This window comes from Halichoeres trimaculatus, unplaced genomic scaffold, assembly GCF_033239565.1.
Source record: "Halichoeres trimaculatus isolate MK-OKI-2021-1 unplaced genomic scaffold, fHalTri1.1 fHalTri1_scaffold_9, whole genome shotgun sequence".
NCBI lineage: Eukaryota > Metazoa > Chordata > Actinopteri > Labriformes > Labridae > Halichoeres > Halichoeres trimaculatus.
The window spans coordinates 19,115,172-19,134,709 of NW_027437188.1; the positions used below are offsets into that span (position 1 = coordinate 19,115,172).

General features: G+C 39.6%; 1 protein-coding gene across 1 annotated transcript in view; it reads left to right on the forward strand.

The window, feature by feature from the left end:
• pdgfd (platelet derived growth factor d) overlaps positions 1-19,306 on the forward strand; it is a 70,219-nt gene extending 50,913 nt beyond the window's left edge. Inside the window, exons 5-7 of the mRNA XM_074678801.1 lie at positions 2,178-2,391; positions 10,200-10,417; positions 14,710-19,306. Coding sequence (XP_074534902.1) covers positions 2,178-2,391; positions 10,200-10,417; positions 14,710-14,844 — 567 coding nt within the window. The 3' untranslated portion in view covers positions 14,845-19,306. The remainder of the gene's footprint in view (positions 1-2,177; positions 2,392-10,199; positions 10,418-14,709) is intronic.
• Positions 19,307-19,538: the final 232 nt, after the last annotated feature.

Sequence of the window (19,538 nt, forward strand, 5' to 3'; positions counted from 1 at the left end):
GGGTAGTAACATGAACAATCAGATCACACAAATCATATCAGATTATTCATTCATTCATTCATTTTCTTAACCGCTATTCTGTTCTGCTGTTTAGGGTTGGGGGTGGCTGGAGCCTCTCCCAGCTGTCATTGGGCAAGAGGCGGGGTACACCCTGGACTGGTTGCCAGTCAATCACAGGGCAGATCAAATTATTATGCCGATTTATTTGGAGAACACATAACTTCAGATATCTGGTTAATGACTAACTGGTCCCCAACAGAGAAAAAAAAGAAGAGGAATGAGGGAAGTAAAACACACAAGGAGCTGAATGATGGAGATATTGACCAAATTGAAGAAGGGAGACACAACCACTAACAGCTTTAGCAGTGTTACAGGACTGGTTCAGTGAAACGCAAATGTTGACAGAAAGGTTGTGGACACAGATTTGAAATGGTTTTGCTGTTATTTTCTGTATCTGTTGAGAATGCTGTCCCAACCTGAAGAGGATTCACAGAGCCACCTGCTCATTATCAGTGCCATTCTGACCTCACAGAAACTGGTGCATTGCTGTGGACAGATTCACATTCAGTCTCTGGGCTACTTATTGTAACTGGCAGGTTATAGACTAAGAGCTATGTGTTTGCTACATACTGCATCCTGTAGGAATGGTACTGAATCAGATTCAATGATGAAAGACTACTTAATTTTATTCAAAGCTTTTAAAGACTTCTTTTTATTTCAACTCAATAGTTTGCTCCCAGGTTGCTGTCGTGCTACTAAAGCGTTTGCAAATCAAGAAAAAAAATGAGGGACATAAACCCCTCAAAAGAAATAAAGCTTTTAGCGGAGGCGTTACTCATTAAAAGTTCGTCCATTTGCTGCTAAGAAATGAGCAACTATCTCAGGATAACATTATTTCAAAGTGGCTCAGAGTTACTCCATGTTTCAAACCATGTGTTGATAACTTTTGCTGATAGAATTTGCTGTTTTGTTGAACATATTTGTAAGACAGTTAAAAGCATGCCCAGCCCGAACGCTGTCATCTCACATATAATTCTCCCTTTAAACACAGTGAGAACATTACAGCTTCACTAATGAATATCACATATGGTCCATTTGCATAGGCTAACACATGCCCACACACAGAATAAATTCAAGCATGCATGTATCTTATCTTTTATGCATGAAAGTTGACATGTAAAATGGCATGCTTCCTTTGAATAATGTTTTCGTAAGTACTGCAGTATGACTTCTGTGGCCATTGCGTTCAGTGACTTGTGTAACCATGATAATAAGTATGTTAGCTGTGTGGCAGTTTTTCTGCATGGATTGATAATGGTCATATGTGTGTGGGTGTATGTTATTTGTGTGTATGAATGGATATGTATAAGTCATTGCCAGGGCAGTTGGAATGTACAGTTACGGTTTACTGGATTACTACACTTGTGTTTAAATGATGTACACACATCCACTTCTCTGATTTTCTCTGTGAAAACCAGAGAATTAAAAATAAATACAAATGCTATATACTGACTTTACAAAAAGTATCTTTAATATAAATGCTTTTCTGCATCCAAGCATTATTGGGAAAAAAACAGAGCGCTACACTGTGAAAGAAGACAGACTGACATCAGGTCAAGATGTCTCCTTGAAAATCTGTTTTCCATTTCACTAAAAGCCCTGTCTTTGATGTTTAGCAGGGATGTTTTAAATGACTGGATGTGTTAAGAGGATTCTGAGTCAATATGACCTGAGGTGACTCTGGCTTTAATGTTTTTTTCTCTCTTTGTTGCTGTGTGGAGGTTATCTGTAGATATCTCCAAATATCTCCCTGTGAATCCTTGGATATCTTTTCAATGCTTGTGAAGAAACAGTTCTGACCTCTCAATCCTAGCACAAGCTTAACTGCAGGGTAAAGAATATGTCGCTGTTCAGAAACTATGAGACTTGTCAAGACTCTAAAAAGTGTCTAAAAACAACAACCCTGGCCCTGTGCATACAGTTATCTCTTTGACATTATGCACACAAACCTGGTATGCCAATTCACCAAAACCACTTGACTCTTCATCCTTTTGGAGTGTTCACTGGCTTAATAGAGTAAGTTAAAGGTTTTGACAAATGGCCTCCCGTGATTTCCCTCAGGTGCTCCAGTAACAAACTCCAGTGAGTTTTGACCTTTTGGCCTTTATTCTTTGCAGGACGACGGTGGAGACCATATGCCAGTGGCGGTCACAGAGGTTCCTTTCTCTTTGGATGATTTGGATCGGACCATAGCTGCTTTTGACACGGTGGAACAGCTTTTTAGATCCCTGAGTCCAGACACCTGGAGACAAGACCTGGACAGCATCTACACTCAAACACACATACATTATAGATCCAGGGCCTATCATCTGGCAAGCAGACATAATAAAGGTGAGATGAGAAAAAATTTTGATGTATGAACACATGTTTTCTTGTCATGCAGATGTTAAGGGATTATGGAGCACATACACCAGCTGTGTGTGACTCTGATACATGTTTTTGGGTTCCCCCACACTTCTTGTTTTGATAAGGGTTCAGGACTTGACCCAAATCTGGTGTCAGACCCTGCCGTCCTATTAAGGTAGTGTTAAAGCATTCCATACATCTTTTTAAAGGACAATCCCACCTGGAAGTTCTTTTCAAGTTCCCTTTGCTTCCCCTTGCCATTTCAGTGCTTGGCTTTTGCTCTACTTAGCACTTTGTTGATTATCAAAGGTGTTCTTACAGTTCTGAAGGAAAGTCACGACTGTTTTCCTTTCTCCAGCACTGTTGCTTGGTGATCTTCAGCAGCTTTTGCCTGAGTATTTTGCTGCATGCTGGTGCAGTCACTTGTAACAAGTGTAATAAGGGGGAAATGGAAGGTAGGGTGTACCATCATGCGCTGACCGACAAAGACCCACACAGCAGGGAGGCAATTCTCACTAACTGGCCTTTTCAGAAAGCACAGCAGTATTTGAGGGTGGTGAAAGTCTGCTCTGGTCTTGGAGACTGGAATGAAATCATAAATCAGCGTTGTAATTAAGTAATTAAGCCCCATTGTTGCCTTTTGGTGTCATATAGCACAGGCTAGATATGTTTCTCCCAGTTGTAACAACTTTATTTAGCTAGAGACAGGAGAGGCCAACTGGTACAGTGATTTTTTTTTTTAATCCAAATAAGCATCATTAGTATTCAAGGACAGCAAGCAATGTGTTACTCATGTTGAAAACTGACCTCACAAAACTTAAAATTCTACCTCTCTTCATGATGATGCTGTTATTTGGGAAAACATAAAACCAGATTGCCAGTTCATTACAAAAAAATGTTTTTCTTGGTCTCATGTTGTCTAAGTCAGTCAAAAGTGAAGCCTCTCTTTCTTCACAAATGATGATTTTAAGAAAACATTTTCTTCTTTTTCACTTGGCCTCATTGATGTTGTTACCTACACCTGAGAGCGACTTTGCCAAGGTGGTGGGTTACCAGTTTCTTTACCCCAGCTTGATAATGTTAATTATACATGCCTTCATAATTATACTGGAGTGCAGGGGCTGATTGGTTTATTTGCTCAATAGACTTTGATTTGGTAAAATAAAGGTAAAATAAAGGTAAACAGTTTCTGTCATTTGACCATCAGGCTTGTTACGACCAGTGCTGTTTTCTCCTGGACGCCAAGGAAAGCCATGCTTCCTGTGTTTTTTCAGACTGTAGCTGTGATTTAATGAAAATACACCTTTTAATAGTTTCGATAATTCTTCTTAGTTTCATCACTGTCATATCTTCCTTATTTCTCTCCAATTCTTATTGAGCATTTTACGATGTGTAAAATAGCGTCTTCCTAAATGTTATGTGGTGAATAAGAGGTGAAAATACAATGTTGTATACTGTGGTCCGTAAGGAGGCCAAGCCGAGTCGGTGTCCCTTGGTGAAAAAAACAAAAACAAAAATGATTCACCAATCAGATGAGGCTGAGGTCATGACACTGCTCACCTGTGATTGGCCAAGACTATGTCAAGGGAAGCCACCCTATCTTTGGCCTCAAACCAATCAAATAACAGTATCGTCGTTAGAGGTGTCTAGGGATGGGTACCGAATAAGGTACTTTTATAGGTACTGACCGAATTCTGTCAAAGGTACCGGGTACGGATTCATGGAAAATCAAAAGGTACCATGTTTAGGTACCTAAATGCATCCTTGTGACTTTGAGGGACTGGAAGAGTAGGTAATTTTCCATGCTGGCCATGAACACAACATTGCAAGGTTATATATGGAAGAATAAATAAGTGAAATTAAAGAAATTTGAGATTTTATTACTACTAACTATTATTAAATTGACATTTTTTACCATACGAACACAAAAAAGTACCGGAAATTGGTACCGTTGAGCACCGATACCGATTGCCAGGTACTGGGCATCGGTACGGTATCGGTTCAATTGTGAAAGGTACCCATCCCTAGAGGTGTCCCAGTCCAATATTGATATCGGATATCGGTCTGATATCAGCAAAAAAACAAATATCGGTATCGTATCGGAACGCATCTAAAATCTCTGATATAAGCACTCTGATATAAGCAGTCCATTCCAGACCCCGCTCCTGCTGTTTTTATTTGATTTATTTAGGTTATTTTCTGGGTCTTCTAATTTATTCTTCATTTTATTCAGTTACAAGTATATTCTTATGTTTAATGTTAAAATTTCTCTTACCCAATGGTTAATAATGAATGGGTCAGTTTTTCCTCATACTGTTCCTGACTACTGTTCTTTGTTTGAATAATATCACTTAATCAAGCCTTTTCTAACATGACAGACATACTACAAAATAAGTAATAAAAGTATGCATGTCTAATGCTGATATTGTATCGGATTAGTATCGGTATCGGCCAGTACTCAATGCTGCAGTATTGGTATCGTACCGGAAGTGAAAATGTAATATCGGGACATCCCTAATCGTCATCATCAAGCCACTGAATGAAATCAGGGAGATTAGCACATTAGCAGTGTGCATGAAGTGGCCGGTTGTGCATATGAGTGGGGAGTTAAGTAAATTAACAAGATATTTAAGTTAAGTCAAGAGGACAATGTACATGTGTGAATGAGTGAGTGAGGGTTGGAGAGTGAAAGGGCATGTGTCGGTGTTCAAAGTGTCGGTTATAATAACAAGTGTGTGTGAGTAAAATGAGCGCTCTCTGGACACTCTCTACAGGTCATCCCATTACATGAAATAGTGATATACAAGCTGCAGCATAGTCTTTTATGTACCCCACTCCCTAAAAAAACATATAGATTACAGGCTTGTCTCACTTGGCTTCCTCAAAAAAAATCCCCACACCATGCCACTGGTTATGGCATGTGAATGTCAAGCTGTCATAACAAAGACATCCTAAATAATGTCAAATTTGCATTAAAGGTGACACAGTTGACTGAATGACACTTAATGTCAACATTCACAAACATGTTTGAAGCCTCCATCATCTTCATGACTGATGTCATGGCATGGTTATGACAGCATCATGTCAGCACACCCCTTCAAATAAAGTGTTACCGAAGCGTTCAAGCCGACAACAAACCAGAGTCTTTTTCACCTATCACTTCTCCTCTCCCTTGTTCTTTTTTTTCACCTCAGGCTTCTGCTGTTCCAAATATTTGTGCTTGACAGCAAATCTATCTCTATTTATCAGTCCAAGCGTGTGCTAGGCTAGCATGAAAAGGTACTGTATATGGGGAGTACACATGCATGTTGCAGCACTTTAGAAAGGTGCATAGGTGCTGCTGCAGGTCTTTGATATACTGTACCAGCATAGCACCCCCTAATTGGAAATTCAACCTGTGCAGCAGAGCAGAAATCTGCCACAGTCAGCAGCTTAGCTTTGTTTTCATTAAGACACACACACACACACACACACACACACACACACACACACACACACACACACACACACACACACACACACACTTGGAAGCACACCCACCTTTGTTCCCATGAAGGACAGTAAGCCTGATGGTAATATTAATTGGAACACTGTAAGTCCAAGTAACTAAGGCATATTGAAGCTTACACCGTAATGACTTTGTGTAGAATGAGCAGAATATTATAAGAAGTTAATTTATCCTCAACTCTTTTCACATTAGTGTCTGCATGAGTGAGTGACATCTCAGTCATGTTTTTTCTTTATTTTTCCATGTTGTATTTTCCAGGGGACAGAGTTCCATGCCGCAGCTTTCCTGAGATCACACATATTCCTGTTAAAAGAAATCACACGCTTGATCCCCAAAGCACACGCGCACACACCACATACATTCTTCATATGCTGCTGTACAGTCAAGCGTGACCTGTACTTTTGTTTCCAGTCATGCTGTGTGGATTTAAACACGTAGCCCTCACACACATTGTTGCTTGTGTTAGATGCTATAAAAGCAGCATTGAATGTGCCCATCAGGACTGTTACAGGACACAGAGCCCTTTTGGGCAAGCTTGCTCACATTCAGCCTTGGAAGTGTGAACAAACATTACAAACATAAAAGACACCTGTCATGATTCTTGACATTTGCACTTTTCATCAAATATGAAAGAAGTATTTTCCCTTTCCCTCCCTACAAAACAACTGTCAGCTTGCTTTTCCAAGAAAAATAAAATCAGAAATGACAGGACTCCTGTCCTCTTTGATACAGTTCTCCACAGAAAGACATGTTTGTTTTAAAGAAGAAAAAGGTCATACTTTGCTTTTGGAGATTATTTAGATTTTTTTAAATATCCACTATTTTCTCATTTGAATAATTAGTCATTTACAAACTTGGCCATATGCATCATTCTGGAAGACACAGTAGTTCATTAGACTTATTCGGCATGGTGGTTTCGGGCCTCAAAGAATGCTTTAAATAATTTCAAGTAGACACATTCTTTTAAAAGGGATACAAGTTGGTGATTAATAACAACCAGAAGCTTTAAAGATTTGGTCCCAGAAGATTTTTTGCTGTGTTAACCTTCTTTGAAGTTTCATTTTCCACTTGACTCAATGAAATCCTTTTTTTTTTCAATGTGGTTAAAATGTGACTAAACTGTAACTGTTTGAAAAGGTTTGCCTCATATAACCTGTTAAGACTCACTGAATGCAGACATAATCCACCTTTTATTTAGCCCCCTGTACAGCAGAAGTGCAGGGATTTCAGAAAGAAAACACATTCACCCAACACTCTGGTATGTCTACATGATATCTTTCCAGCTAACTGAAAACAACTTTAAAAAAATGAAACTATAAATAGTGAAGCCTCTGTCTTCTCCCCTATTTTTCTGTGTAGCCAGTGCAGTGATCATATCACCTGCTCTCATTGTTACTGTTTATTGTTCTCTGGGCTTCCCTCTCTCCATGTCATCATGGTAACCCCCCACAGCAAAGATTTCTTTCAGCCAACAATTGCTTATTGATTATCAATGCCATTAGGCTTCTCTTGACCTCCTGCACTTCCTTTCGACTGCTCTCTCCTTCTTTCTCATAAATGTTATTGCATGTCAAGCAAATCTGTCATTGTTAGAGTAGGACTTGCACTTTCTCTAAAATTTCTATGCATGACTGATCTTTGTTGTTGCACTGTTGCAGCAAGGCTCAAAAACAAGCCAATCTACCTCAGACATTCAGTTGTAGCTCAGAGGGAGTACTGATCCTGACAAGTCCTTTACTCTTGTATTGAGTCGTAAAAACCCATTGCATTTCAAGAAGTGACAAATCCAGTGATTCCTAAAGAAGGTCACATTCATCTTTACTGCAAATTAACTTGTTTAACCACCTGCGAACTGAGACTAGTATTAAAAAATTGTGAATTTATATTTGAGCGTATTTTTCTACCCATTTTAATGTCAACTCCTTCCAAATACAGTTTATTTTTTCAGCACTGGCTGTTCTTGCAAACTGGCTATCAATGAATTTGTATTGCCTATTGACAGAACTCATTGTCCACAAATTGTGTTAGGTAAACCTTATCTCATCCACTGTGTAAGATGCTGATAGGAAAAAACTGAGTTCAAATAATAAAACCAACTACAGACATTACTAGAACTGCGGGGTAGTCTTAGACATTTGGTATGTCAGATTATGCAAAACCAAGATACAAAAAATGTCAAAGTCTCCCGAATTGAGCTAAAATATGTGCCATTATTTCCTTGTTTCCTCTCACATGTTGATATGTTGTAACCATCTGTTTTGGTCAATGCAGAGCAACCTTGCATTGAAGCACTGGCCACTCGATAGATGGCCTGGTGTAATTACAGTCGATGATAAGGACAGTTCTGTGATGATTATCCTGCTGATGATAACCTTGGTGAACAAGGCAATCAATCTGCTGCTGATTGGTGCTTCATTCTCTTCTTTCACTGCTTGTTTTCCTTTCTTCATTTTCATCCTTCAGACCACCTAAAGTCTTTTTGATGCCCTTGCAGACTGTCGGAAAAGCTGAGTTTTCATATCATATTCCTCAGGAGATGTTTCTCTTCCACCCGTTGTTGCGGTCACATTGTCATCTCAAGAAATCCATACCATTTTTTTATTACACAGTATGTCTATGACGAACAAAATACAAACTCAACTGCACCAGTTTGCCCCAGGCTCTCCTTGTACAAGGCAACAATGTCATTCTGCCAGTAATCTCTAATGCCAATACTAGTAAAACAAAAAGAAATACAGTTTTTAATCAAGCCCCTCTTTCTGGCTCTCCTGGTGTCCCCTTGGACCACTGCCTTAATCCGTTATTTCCTATCAGCTTCGACAGTAGTCGCTGTGATTCGCCCTGAAATTAGCTTTGAACCATTGAAGCTACCCGATGAACATGGGTCACATGTGCACAACGAGGTTATTTTCTCTAAAGTAATGACTTTAAGGATTGCAGTCAATACATTCAATCTACAAACAATTATAAGCAACAGCCTCTTCCCCTGCTCTGTTCTCTCTGCACACCTTTGTGTCCTCCCATCTCATCCCCTTTTTTTCTCTCTCCATTCAGCTGTGTAAAATGAATTCATACTCAATACTCACTTCGCCTTTCAACCCTTTTTGCACTATCAATAATGAGAAAGTTTAAGTCTTAACTAACACTCATAGCATATTGTCCTCCCTTCCCAGTAATAAATATATCTAGCTTGTGTTCTTTAGCTTCTTTTTAATAGCTGTGTGACAGTAATAAATGTGTTGTTTGTTGTTGTGAAAAAAATGTCCAAATTGAAATATACTACATTCAAACAACAGCCTTTTCTCTCCAACCTCATCCACTCCTCTCATCACCAAGATCAGATAAAGACCAAATGAAAAGCTATTTATAGAGAAAACCAAAAGGGAGATGAAGCAGTACTTCAAGGAACAACGCAATATTTGCCAACCCACTTGCTAGCTTTAGACAACAGCCGTTGTTAGCCTTCCACCTCTTTCTTGCCATTTATTATGTTTTTGTTGTTATTTGAACTCAAGGGGCTGTGAGGAGTTTGTTGTTATTAGTGCCAATATAGGTTATTTGGAATATAGGTTTTATTTTACTACTTCATAGCTTCTTGATCGGGTCGAACAGGACCTGATTGATTTACTGCACGTCTAAGTCTCTATGACAACAACACGCCAGCTGACTAAGTATTGGAGAGAGATCTGCATTTTTCTCTGCTAAAAACAACTTCTGTGATTAATTTTGTTGTGATGGTGGACACTGGGGTCCAATTGTCAGACAGAAAAAAGACAGAAGAGCAGAAGAAAGCTAAACAGGACAGTTTTACGGCCCAGGCTAAAGGCTAAAATGGCTAAGCTGTTGGTAATAGCTGTTGTGATAATGTCCATTCCAACCCACATGCAGCAGTTATTCTGCAGTGGTCTGTTCAAACTTGAGAGTCTATCATTAAAATGAAGAGTGAGGTTAAGTTAGCTCTGCCTGGTCAATGGCTGGCATGATATACCCAGGTAGCTAACTAACTCAGGTTAAGGCTTAAGTTAGCTTTTGTGTCCTAGAATGCGGTACTGTCTGACTTGAAATACAGCTCAACAAGTGTGCTACACTGTTTTGTCTTACCAACCACAATAATGTTCGATGAAAATAGTCACATAGCGGAGATGAAATAAAAACTGTGCTGTTGGAGTGTGCTAACCTCCATCAAGCAAGGTATAAAGTAAATGGAAAAGTATTACAAAAGGAAACATGAAGACAACAAAACCTCAACTAATCATCATTTTTGCTTTTCTCTGAAATACTCCAGTTGATCTGAACCGTCTGTATGACGACGTGAAACGCTACAGCTGCACTCCTCGTAACTACTCAGTAAATCTACGTGAGGAGCTAAGGGCCACCAATGCTGTCTTCTTCCCACGATGTCTTCTGGTCAAACGCTGCGGGGGAAACTGTGGATGCGGAACCAACAACTGGAACAACGGCTGCACCTGTCAGGCCTCCAAGACAGCGCTCAAACTACACGAGGTAAGGCTTACATCATCACCAAGACATCCTGGCTGAACTGCTAGGATAGAGTTTTTCTATTTCTTTTCTAACAAAAATGATCAAAAATAGTGAAGTGAAATAAAGACATGGGAAAAACAACAAGACAGGTTACATAATCCCTGGAAAGATAGTCATAGTCATAAAGTATAGCGCTGATACCCAGCTTTAGAACTCCGTTACCTTGGATTTGTCTTCCATGTTTTGGCTGCCAGAAGAGTTCAGACCTTTGCACAATCTCCAGAGTACTTGTTTGGCTCCAGCAGATTTCTCTTTTATCTATTTATTCGTTTTGACCAGACTTGTGGTAACAAAAACAAATAAACCAGGGCCTTGAATGTACATCCAATGACACGGGATGAAAACGAACCACTTGTACTAAAGTAAATTTAACTTTGATGGCAGTAGACTTCACCATTACATGCTCTAATGGCGGGCATACTGCGCCTTGTTTTATGAAGCAGCTTTTATATTGCTTACTTTATTCACGAACCACTCTTTTTTTTTTTTTACCCTGTTTAAAATATTTTGCCAAAACTTCCCTTCATCTTTGTTTCTAATGTTTGATGAATGACTAGCTGATGACTGCTGTTTGTTCAGTCTATATTCTTCTAACAAAATATCCCAAAAAAAATTCTTACTCTTTTCTCAGTGACACTGTTAATGCTCTTCATGTTATTTCAATGAATAAGCACACATAATTCAAATTTGTTGGGTAGGGTTTTCAAGGAAGTTCCCCCAACATATGATATTCTGCACCTGCTTCGCTTTCATGGCGCAATTAGTTAATTGGACAATCTTTGGCAGAGCGACTAATGCTATGGCAAAATGGGCCACTTCACATCTGTATTTTATGACTAATAGTCCTGTTTGTGTAATGACCGTACATGCTGTTTGGTGTTAATGCAGGAATAGCATTGCTAACTCAGCATTTGTTCCTTTCACATCATAAGTTTTAATGTTTAAAGAGACCAAAATAAACTAATTCAACTAAACTAAAACTAAACTAGAGGTGCAGAGCAGATTGGTGTGTGTTGTTGTTTGAAAGTGCACAGGGTCACTGCTCTAAAATAGCTGGGATATGGAAAGTTTGAAAAGAATAAGCTCCCAATTTAGAAACATATAAAAACAAGTACAAACACAGAGCAAAAAGTGCTGCATATTTGACTTTTGATGTGCGTTTTGCTTTTGTTGGTACGTTTTCTGTTTGCAGAAAGTTTCTTTTGCCATATTTCTTCTGAACTTTTGCATTTGTTGTTGAATCTGAGCCACCAAGGAATTTGCAGCTTGTTTTTCTAAATGCAGGTGCTGATCAGCAGCCAGTGTAATGCCACATTATTTATTAACGCCCCTATATGTAATAATGTAATAAGATTTAACTTCATTATGTAATATGCCACATTTTGTATTAATCTGCCGCATTTGGTAATAAAATTCTTGAACACAATATGTAATAAACTTTGCCGCATTTTATAATGAGATCTTATATATTGCATAACTTGTTACAAAATGTGGGTTCCCCAATGTAATAAGTAAGAACTTATTGCATAATGTGTCAAAGTTTATTACATATTGCGTTCAAGAATTTTATTACAAATGCAGCAGATTATTACAAAATGCATCGTTATGACATAATGAAGTGAAAATTTATTACATTATTACATATTGGGACGTTTTAACATAATGTGGTGTTACAGCCCCTGTTGACCACCATTGAGTGAACACATTTTTAATGGAGCTAAAAAATGGCAAACAGAGAGTGAGTGACCGAGTGAGTAAATGAGTGAGCTTGCAGTACCAGGTGCTGCATCAACACTGAGGCAGCGTTGCACCAGCAGCCTCTCTCCTTGCTTCTCTCACCATCCATCTCAGCGCCCAGCCAGTCTGTTTTTTTTTTTTTTTTTTCAATCTCTCCATATCTCTTCTAGCTCATTGTTAGCATTCCGTCTCCCTCTTTGGCTCCATCTCCCTCTGTGGGCTTCCATCATCCTTTCATTCCTCCCAATTCCCATTTTCAATTTATCCCCTTGCAATGCACCATTCTTGTTCTTTAAGCCTGTCATTCATTCTTTTCTCTCTTTTCCTCCCATCTCTTTGTGTCTTTGTTCTTGTGTAGCATCATTATTGAAACACGGTCTGCAGGGCCCTCTCTCCCTCTCTTTAAAAGTCATACAATGGAAATTTAGACAAAAGTGGGATTTGGGATGTAATTGTTCTTTGTGCATGTAAGTCACTGTCTGTGGGAGCATGAATTAGGTGTGTCTGTGTCGGCATGTGCTGTGTATGTATTGAAACTTCTTGCATGGGGTTTCTCTGGAGTGTAAGATTACTGTGGTGTGTTTTTGTACTCATGAATGATTTCCATACTCCTCCTCCTCTCTTGTCTTTGTAGGTGTTCTTACTTGTGACTGTTCCTTTTACTGACTTCACTTCTAAAGAAACACTTCATTACTCACGGCATTGTTTCTGCACCGGAAAGTCCTGACATAAATCTTGGGCAGCTTCGCTTTTACTGAGTTTTGTAGAAAATCACTGCATCAGTTTAGGAACAATTTGTTCTTGCACTCCATTTTCACATTACAAGTGTCACCTCAGCTTGGTAGTCTGCAAAAAAAGTCAGTAAAAGTGATACACAGACTAAGTCTTGCTTTTCAGTCAGTTCATGACAATTTTTATAGACTGTAAACAGGGCTGTGTAAGCTGTCTGAGACCCACTTTTCAAATATTGATCTAAATGTGCTTTCACTCCTGTAAGCTTGTTTGCTTCTTTTGGATTCAGATGATAAAATTATACATTGTTACATTTCCCTCTGGGGTCTCTGTGTGTTAAGACTTAAGTATTAAAACCAAAGCACAAACCACCACAGGGTTGTTATTACATCATAGCAACAAAACTTTCTCTTCCCACTGCATAAGTAAACAAATGTATCGCTTACTGACAGCGCTTTGCTTTGTGCGGATATGTCCAAGTCAGTCAACCTAACAACAAAATGAAGCAGAGTTTGATTTTGAGCAGCAACTTGGTCAGTGCCTCATCACAAAAGAAAAATTTCTCAGTCAGCACCTGAATGGGAGGAGCTTTCACTGCCCCTCTGCAGTGAAGGGCCCATAAGAACAGTATGTACTGGTACAAGACCAGCTTGGCAATAGTGGAGGTTTAATGAGAGGAACCAATACCTCTGGTTTGACAAGACGAACAAAATTCTTTGAACTCAACCTGTAATTTTCAACGTTTTATATATCAAATTGTTTTACATTGAACCAGGCTTAGTACTACTTGTAAATGTACTCTCTTAATGTGCATCCAGTATTAAGCTATTCTGGGTCACCTGACAGAGCCAGTATAAAACATGTGGCCACATGATTGGCAGAGCAGCGACAGCGGCGAGTCTTCCTCTGTCTTGGGGAGCTAGAAGTGAATGCAGAGCTGTTGCTGGATGCATTCATTTTTGACTGAAAGATAACATCTTTAGCTGTCACATGTGTTCAAAGACAAAAACATGAGGAAAAATCGAAGTATTTGAGAATAATTATTTGGACAATTATGTGAAACAAAAAAAAAATGCCCTATCAACCAAAGTGTCATGGACCCCCTGCAGTACCTTCACTGACCCCCTAGGGGTCACAGACCCCCTGTTGCAGACCCCTGGGTTGTATCCATTTCAGCTAATTTAATGCCTACCTCAACCACAACTAGGATGTGATGAGTGCCACAAGTTTTTGGTTGTCGCTGAGTTGACTGTCCAGATCAGGGTGTGATTGCTGTGTGAAAACTCGCCATTTCAAAACAACTTTTCCAAACAATCCAGTTCAAAGGGGCCCTGAATTTTATTTGAAAACCCCCCAACACTAATTTGCAAGTGAAAAATTTTAGCAGCACCTTTAGTATTATGTGGATCCATTAGTGCCTACAGTGCAACACTAAATACCTGATTAGCTTCAGCGGCATGATGTTTGGTATATTTTTAAACTTGCAGAGATTAAAGGTTCATTTGAAATACAAACTTGGTTGATTCCTAACAAAGGAAAATGTGTACTTTTTTCTTTTTAACTTAAATTTGCCTTTTTTATATTTATTTATATCACCTTTTGACCTGGTTTTCCCCTGCTGATTTTTCATGAATTCTTTTCTCTGTCACCTTCTGATTTTCTTTTCTCTATCGCTTTCTCCATCACACCTCTCCTCATCTTCCAGTGAGGGTTATTTGTATCACAGTCAGACAGCCAAATAATAAACAAAAGTAAATTCACTTCATCTTTTCTGTCTCAATAAGGTGCTGAAGTATGCCCCAGAGGTCACCCTGTATCAGCGCCATCGGAGGCCAAAGGTGCGCTGGGTCATAGATGAGATCTTCCTCACACACCATGAAAAGTGTGAGTGCGCGTGTCCCTCCCAGCCCCCTCGCTGAGACTCCATGATGTCCCATGGATCTGGAACTGTTGGACAAATTTGTCATTTATCTATTTTTTAAAAGACTTTGTATTATAACAGCAATGCAGCAACACATGCAGCAAAAAAAGACAGCAAAATTTGACTGACAAACCACCACTTGACGTTTTTTTCTTGCAGGCAGACCATCTTCCCTTATCACCACAAATATGCAACCTCTGAATGCGGATATTATTAATCCAGATGTTTTTATTTTCCTTCCCTGCAACCTAGAATCTAAATCCTGTAATGTTTAAACATCACTAGAGTGCCATAAAGTGTTCTTTTTCTTTTAAAGCCTGATTTCTATGGCTGCCAACTTGATTGAATTGAAACAGAGTTTTTCTCCAGTCACTGTGCAAACTGTTTTTTATTCCCGAGCCTTGTGTTTGTGCTTGAGTCTGGTCATGTTATGATAAGACTGCTGATGGAAACTTCATGCAAGTTTTCTGCCAGGAGCATTCTGAGATGAATGAACATGAGGAAGAGGTAGACGGAGAGAGGGAGGAAGAGCAGTTGAAGGAAGTGAAAACCAAAATAACCTTTTATCTTGATGTGAAATTAGGCTAACTACAACCCTCTAGGTCTGAATTGCACAGGAGCACACACATTCACTCTAGGCCCCAATTTCTACCATAAGATAAAAGCTGTAGTTACTCTTACTGAAGTGTTCACTGCTCTATTTTTCAAAGAAGCTCTCCCTTCTTTTACATTACTATCTGCTCACATCCAAACTTCTCTTTGCACTTCCTTGAACCCAACTCCTCCAGTGACTTCTTTTCCTTCTTTCTCATGGAATCTGACTCCCTCTTTCCCTTCATCGCTTGCTCTCAACCACATCAAAGAATCCATCAGACTGGGCCAAGTTTTCAGAGCGTTCCTGGCGTTCCAGCTGCTACAAAGAATTCTTCGAAACACGCGATGAACTGCCATCTTTGACACTCTAAATACACAAGAGGGAAGTGGGGGAGCCACTCAGGAAGAAAGAGGGGGAGTGTTTTTGGGAAGTGCGGCTGACAGAAAAAGGACAATCAAGCGGCCTGTTTGTAGAATACCAGCGCTCATAACGAGAGTAGAAGGAGAGAGGACATGAAAGATTGCAGCTACTTCAGTTGTTTCATTCAGTATGAATCCAGCAAGCCTGGTTCTTTTTTTATAAGACACTTTGTATTTTCCTCCTCATGTAGATGCTGATATAAAGCATGATCTGAATGACTGCTTTTAAGTACAAAGTAGCACTAAAACTTAAAGGTCCCATATTATGCTCCTTTTCTGCAGTTTAATATGGATCATTGACGTCTTCATGAAATGGTAGTAACATGTTTTGGTCCAAAAAGCCAATAAATCAAGCACAGCAGCATTGTTTCCAGGCTCTCATAGCCCCTCTGTTCAGAACGGTCTGATTTAGTGGGCGTGACCTGCATATGTAAATGAGCCACCACTGATACCGCCCCGCTGTTCTGTGTCACGTCACTGAGAGCGGCGCCACGAGCTCCAAGTGCACAGTGTTTAGAAAACAGTGACGCTCTTTTATTGTAACATTACAGCCTAAAACTACAGGCTAACCGCAGCTAAAGTTAGCATCCTGAAGTTAAGCTCTTACATCTGCTCCACAGCACACAGCATTTAAAATACTCACATTTCCAGGGTCCGAGGTTTGTTTGCAGATGGTTGGTAATACGCCTGGATTCAGGACCAGTCTATTTGCTAGCCCTCTGTTGTACTGTGCAAAGTTGGAAAAGCAGTCGGCCATGAAGTGACTAGCACACACATGCACAGTTTTACTGAGTGTAGCTGGAACATTTCCCTAATAAATGAACTCCAGCCACTCAGTCTTGTCTTCCTCCGAGATGGGAAGCTTGTGCATAGAACTATAGAGGGATTATCAGTCTATGTCATCATAAAGATGCGCACGCATCTTGACCGCAGAAGCAGCATTTAGTTCCATTTATTCAGACGACTTACGTTTTTTAATCACCAATTTCAACCTGTTAGAAGCATCAAAATGTAGAATTTTTCTGTGGACAGCTGTTAAAAACAATACTACAAAATAGAGGCAACTTCTGTCAAGTTTCAACCATTACAGCGCAACCGGTGTTTGGGCGTTGATAGCGACCATGCTAACGTGACTTTCTGCTGACGGCTGAGCAACGAGTGAGAATTCTCTCTGGGTACATGCTAGGTTTCTCTGCTAAAAACGTCTGTCCACCTAATATCTGTCCACGCGCTGATCTCTTCTCTCCACTCACTGCTTATTCACAAACCTGGGAGCATTTTGCTGTCCGTCAAAGTGATGACATTAAGTCAAAAAATGTGTTTTTTGGTGGTTAACTCCTCCACATCGGTTGTCAAACCATTATACCCCACATAGCTTCTGCACCCAAGTTGCGTGCATCCTCCGTTGTTGATAAACAAATAATCCCTCTATGTGGCTGTTTACAGCCAAAAACAGCCACACTCCTTTCTCCAGCAGTGGGGAGAGGAGAGGGCGGGGAGGGGGTCCGGGAGTATCTGCTCCGCTGGACCAATCAGGTCAGACTTGCTCCTGATTGATCAAAAAAGGGATCGCTGATGTCGGCAAATCCCCAAAATCCAAACGGCTCGTTTTAGGTCAGGATTTTACATTCACAAGCATTACTAAGTACAGGTTTTGTCAATAAATATCACATTTTGTGGTTTGGGAAGAAAGCCAAAGACGCTCAAATTGCACTAAAAGACTTAAAGTAATTTTTGCATAATATGGGACCTTTAATGTACATCTGTGGAAATTAAAGTGGTGTTTCTGGTCTATGCTGAGGCACAACTTGAGTATATTTGTGAGTGTATGTGTTTGTGTGCAGCTCAGGAAGACGTCCTTTTGTTTAAGGGGTGAAGGGTCACCAGCAGTCTGTGAAAGCTGGCAGCAAATACAAGCTTGTAAAATGTGTGCATGCATGTGAGTGGGTAGCTCAAGTATCAAAGCAACAGGGAGAGAGATCCCCAACCGACTGCTTATCAGCTCCATACGCATGACCCAGCTGCTAGAAATAAAAGACACTGTCATCTGTCATTTCCCTGTCATCATCGGCTCCCACGAGTCCCGCCGTCACACGCTCAGAATGGCTTGCAGGCTAGATTTACACAGAGAAAATGGGATTTTACACTCTACTTTTGTTCTAGAGAGACAAAACAAAGAATGAGTGGACACTGAGACGATTTCATGTCACGGTGAAACCCGATCAGCTGTGTGCCGCCAGTGCTTTCATGTGCATCTGTTAGTAGTGTAAAGTCAAGGCTGTTACATGACAGGTGCAGGGGAAAGACTAATTCCAAGAATTTGCCAGGTCATGCAATTGATCCATGCCATGAACTCAGCACACTCTTACAGATGTTGGTGTGGCTGTTCAAAAACATTTCCACGACCCATACACACATTTCACAGATTATGGTTTGCTGATAAATCCCCCTTTTATAATTTCAGTTTCTAACGATGGTTGCTCAGTAACTTTTCACTTTTAGGTAGGGCAGGGATGAGTCCCTCTCCCGATTCATTTTTTTTTACAATTTTTGGGGTGCCAATTTGATTTTAATTGCGGTTCTTTGATATTTCCAAGTTCTTCAATTTTTGTTTGCTTTTTTAACACCAGTCCATGTGAAAAAAATTGAAAGATGATGATGATGATGTTTTCATACTAAATCAGGAGCCATATTTTCCCCCCAAAAAAGCACATCACATGAGAGTCAGCTTTTAGGATTTATTAAGGGGATCTGACATCTCAACTTTTTTCCAACTCAGTTTATAAACAAAGACTAAAATGAAGGATTCAGATTTGGAAAAAAAAAAGTAAGAAAACAAAGATTTTTGAACAAAAAAAAACATGATTTAAAATTTTGAAACAAAAACCCCTGTACATTGATTATTTTCTGTCCCTACTTTTAAGATGCTGAGTTGAAAAACGTATAGACACTGCACCAATAGCAGTTTAAATGTGTGTGTGTGTGTGTGTGTGTGTGTGTGTGTGTGTGTGTGTGTGTGTGTGTGTGTGTGTGTGTGTGTGTGTGTGTGTGTGTGTGTGTGTGTGTGTGTGTGTGCATCCTGTGTGTGCCAGTTTTCTTGGTGTTATCAGCACATTCCATTGTTGTAAGCTCCAAAGTGACATTCCTCGTTTTCCTCACAACTTGTTTGTTTTCCTTCAAAGTTCTTTTCCATAGAACCACATTTTCTCTGACGTCATGCATTTCAAGCTGTTTATATAATTATTAACATTTTTTAGGTTCACTCAGGTCAAACTAATGTCAGAAAAGCACAGACCTTTGAAGATGTCATGCTCTTGGTGAGTTAAGATTCAGCTCTCCTCTTAGGGGTTGTATTGTCATATTTCCTGCGCAGATAAAAAATTTACTGGGATACTGTTAGCAAAAACCTGCTTTGCTGTATTCAGATAAAATATTCACAACAAACTGTATGCTTTATTGAAATAATTTATTGTCTTTCCTTTTTTTTGTTTGATGTAAACATCAGCTGGTTGATCTTGATAAATAAATTGTTTCTAGCAATACTGCCTCCACTACCTTTTCAGGTTTTTGACTGTAGTTTTCTATGATACAAGACCATTTTTATTTAATATCCTGTACCAGTGGGAGCTGCTGGTCAGTCAAGAAGGGGAAGCTCATTTTTTCCAGCCTGCATTATAA